At 36.8% G+C, this 4,251-nt stretch overlaps 1 protein-coding gene across 1 annotated transcript; it reads right to left on the reverse strand.

The window, feature by feature from the left end:
- Window positions 1–1,123: 1,123 nt before the first annotated feature.
- Window positions 1,124–3,261, reverse strand: ndufb6 (NADH:ubiquinone oxidoreductase subunit B). The gene is made up of 4 exons (XM_026303611.1): window positions 2,986–3,261; window positions 2,088–2,180; window positions 1,521–1,565; window positions 1,124–1,267 (listed from the first exon to the last, which is right to left on the reverse strand). The coding sequence occupies exons 1-4, from the start codon at window positions 3,163–3,165 to the stop codon at window positions 1,202–1,204; spliced, it is 384 nt and encodes a 127-aa protein (XP_026159396.1). The 5' UTR covers window positions 3,166–3,261; the 3' UTR covers window positions 1,124–1,201.
- Window positions 3,262–4,251: the final 990 nt, after the last annotated feature.

Raw genomic sequence — 4,251 nt, forward strand, 5'->3', positions numbered from 1 at the left:
ATATTTTTTTTTTTTGTATTCTGCACGCTGCTATCTACTTCCTCCCTTCAGAATAAAAGCGTCATCTTCGCACTATGAAAAACGTCCTGAATTCTTTTTTTTTTTTACATGAAATCAAACAATTACAAATATATATTTACAATATTACGGATAATCACTGTTCAACACATTGGTTATATAACTATACTGATGTAATTTATACCGTAGCTATACAAACATATATACATTTAGTCGCTGCATCTGGGTTTCTGGCCAGGTCAAATAGTAAACACCAGATGTTTGTGCAGCATGCTACATATTTGGCATGTTCTAATCAAAAAAGTGCCAAATTGCAGTATAATATTACATTATTATTCTTAACATATTATTACTAATATTAGTTAAAATATTACAATAAGTAAGTTCATCATTAGGGGTGCATGGTGGATTGATGGTTGGCACCTCACAGCAAGAAGGTTCCTGGTTCAAAACCCAGCAGGGGCGTTTCTATGAAGACGTTGCATGTTCTCCCCATGCTTGTGGGTTTTCCTCTGGGTACTTCAGTTACCTTCCACAGTCCAGAAAAGATGTATGTAAGGTTGATTGGTGACTCTAAATTGTCCATAGGAGTGTGCGTGGTTGTCTGTGTATATGGCTCTGTGATGGACCGGTGACCTGTCCAGGGTATACCCCTGCCTTTCACCTGCACAGAACTCGGAATAGGCTCCAGCAGATTCCTATGACCCTAATTAGGAATAAGCGGGCATAGATAATGAATGGATGGAATTTAATCATTCACTAAAGCTAAAAGTGACTGATGATAGGTTAATAAAGTGTTTTTTTTCTTTTTAGAAAGGTAGAGGTTATCCATTACTGTAAAATATATGTCAGTCAGCTGTGTGATTTTATGAGTTACTGTATTAAATAATCTTTAAGTGTTTGAAACATTTTCATGGTGCTAACAGAGTTATTTGTATCAAAAAGAATTCATATATTTAATGTAGACAGTCAACCATCTAAATCTTAACACTTGTAACCATGGTAACTGTACACAACAAAGATGGTGACAATTGTACTACAGCCTGTACACTTGTGTAATGCAAGATGTCACAATTTATATTAATTTGTAAAATCAGACATATCATTTATTTTGTAATATTTTATTGGCATATACACAGTTTTTACAGGAGAAACTCAAGTAACTTATTGAAATATTTCCAATTCAGTGATGACCATGGGTCTCAGGAAGCTCTGGAAGAACTTCGCCTGTCTCCAGAATGGTGTCACCCTAAACACAAAAACAAAGACAATTTTAAAAATATTAAACTCCCCTATCAAGACATTTCAGACAGGAGGTCCATTAGGCTTCTGTTAATGCCTCTGAGACAGAGGTCTGTTTGCATGAGATCAGTCTGTGGGACAGGCAGTCAGCTAAGACTTTCAAAAGTGACCTCTTATATGACAATATAGGCTATACAATAAAGGCTCATAATGTTTATGAAAAATACAATATTAGAGTTAATTTGAGGAGTCGTACTTACTGGGAACAGCCTGGGCTTCAATTCCACAATTCCATATGGCTTTAGCTATTGAAACAATGACATTGTTATGTAGTAGACATACTGATCAATACACTGTCACATGACTGCACTTTCCATTTATAAATTGAAGATGACATGCTACACTGTCAAATGCACTGACAGCAGAAGAACATGGAATACTTTCTTTTATCTTATAATTCTGCTTGTATGTGATCCGACATGAAACATCACAAAACATATTTTGGAAACATGTAGGTTGGATGTTGTGTTGTGGTTCTTTTAGCCAATTTCTGTAATTATTAAATTAAAACTGTTTACAGAAAAATTAAAACTGTTTACAGAAGGTATACATAGCAAAATGAGAATATCAGCTAATCAGAAGCTCTTCAGGTTGACAAACCTAGCTATTCACACCACTCTAACGCAGGTACAGTAACTTCTAGGAGTCTAGGAATCAAGTCATGAAATTCTGTTCACCAGATAAATAACGTACTGCATCTCTATTCAGTTTATTCCTAACGTTTTTGCTAATATCACAAATAATGCTTAACATTTCAGTTGACTTACAGCAAGGTGGTATTTCACATAGTAGTGTACAACCCAAGCAGGTATCAGCAGTCGGGTTAATGTGAAAACTCCACCTCTATATGCTTTGTATGTCTGCAAAAAGAGACACAGCAGAGACAGAAGAAAATGAGAAATTACAGTGTTTAATCTAACTACTCTAAACAGATAATGCATACTTCAAATGAAAGTGGAGCTTTCTCTCTGCAAGTAGATGAGATATACACTGATCAGCCATAACCTTATGACCAATGACATGTAAAGTAAACAACACTGATTATCTCTTTACAATGGCACCTGTCAGCTTGTGAGGAATATCAGGCAGCAGGTGAACATTCATTCAGTCCTCAAGGCAAGAGTGAGATCTGTGTTAGTGTGTCAAAGGCCAAACTGTGATGGTTAAAAATTCATAACAGGAGGTCTTGTTTGGTGTCCCCACTGATGACAATGTTGACCTAATGTAGATTAAGCTTTTAAATATCATTCATCCTTTTTAAAATATTCTATTTTGTTTGAATTCAGCCTCCACGCCTTCGATTATTTACACCCTGAAATGTCACATGTGACCTATTATTGGAAGATTTAGTTTAACAGTTCAACAGTACAAAACGCAATAACTTTTAGGTTATCTATAATTTGCATGTGTAGATCCTTATCCATAAATCGACTCTAATAAATTATTATTGGACACATGATAAGAACGATAAACTCTGAATACATTAATACAGCATGCTCTGGAACTGTTTCACCACGTTGAATAAGTTAACACTGAACCGTATTGCGGCTTTGGATGCGTTGACTTTAACAATAATAATATAGCTACCCTATAAAATCGTCCAGTCTGTGTCCGAGCATATCCCATAATTATACCGCTCTACGTTAGCTGTGTGTGAGGACTCACGTAAAGCCTCCACAGACTCTTGGGCTCCAGAAAACCAGTCCAGAACCTGGCGATGGGGCCGGGGGGTTTTGCTTGCACCACGGGCTCCCTCGGGCTGAGCTCCTGGTCCTTCAGCCACTGCCTCCGGAGCTTTGTAAGCTGCTCAAATCGCAGCTTCTCGTCTGGTGTATACCCAGACATTGCTTATTTCTCTTATTCTTATATTCAACCTCGACAGACCTACAATGACACCATGGAGGACACTTCCCTTTGCAGACCAGAGAACCAACGACGAAGAAGAAGAAGAAGCGGAAACGTTACCACTTTGAGTAGTTTTACAAATTTTCCTGCGACACCTACTGGACCGGAAGATCATATGTGACACAATATTTATTTATTTGTTTTCATTTTTGTAATAAAACAATGAATGATTGTGACAAAAATATAGTACAGTTTGTAAGGGTTCAAACAACGCTTTGGGGTTTATTTAGGTTTCAGATTGTATTAATAAGCTTTTTCGTATATGTGTGCTTTATTATCCACTAGGTAGCAAAAACAGCATGGATTTTAAGGAAATACATTTTTAGGACAATATTTTTTAACCATCTTATTTAAACTTGGTCTGGTAAACTTTTAACCATCTTATTTAAACTTAGTCTGGTAATCTTGTTTAGTACCACACACAGTTTTGCTGCATTATGGAGGAACTTGATGCATAAGGGCCATAAAGTGCTCCTCAACAGCACCACCATACTTTTTAGTCAGATATACCGAACTTTAAACTATTCTTAACAAATTTTAGGAATAACTTGAGCGCAATCATTTTCATGCATGTGGTTCACGTTTATTTAGCTGACTAGTGTCTGCGTCGTGTGCTTCGCCTTCGCCTGCTGACTGCAGCAGACTTCGGACGTCTCCTGCGTCTTTGAACGGGACGATAAACGTATCTCCGACCGTGGCAAGGCATTGTCGGGATTAAATCTACGCAGTGTAATGTGCACTATTTCAAACCTTACGTGGGGGCCTTACGGACACTCACATTACATCACTGTTACTGTACGTCACACACAGCATCAACAACAACGACAACAACAACAACAATAATAATAACAATAATGAAGTTATTATTATTATTATTATCATCACTATTCTTCTTCTTCTTCTTATCATTATTATTATTATTATTTATATATGTGAAAAAGAACCTAACAGAAAAAGTGTATCCTCCAAAACGGCCCCCAAACTGTTTTTGTCAACGACCTTTACTTTGAAATCTTTACCGGAGCA

This window comes from Mastacembelus armatus, chromosome 1, assembly GCF_900324485.2.
Source record: "Mastacembelus armatus chromosome 1, fMasArm1.2, whole genome shotgun sequence".
Classification (NCBI taxonomy): domain Eukaryota; kingdom Metazoa; phylum Chordata; class Actinopteri; order Synbranchiformes; family Mastacembelidae; genus Mastacembelus; species Mastacembelus armatus.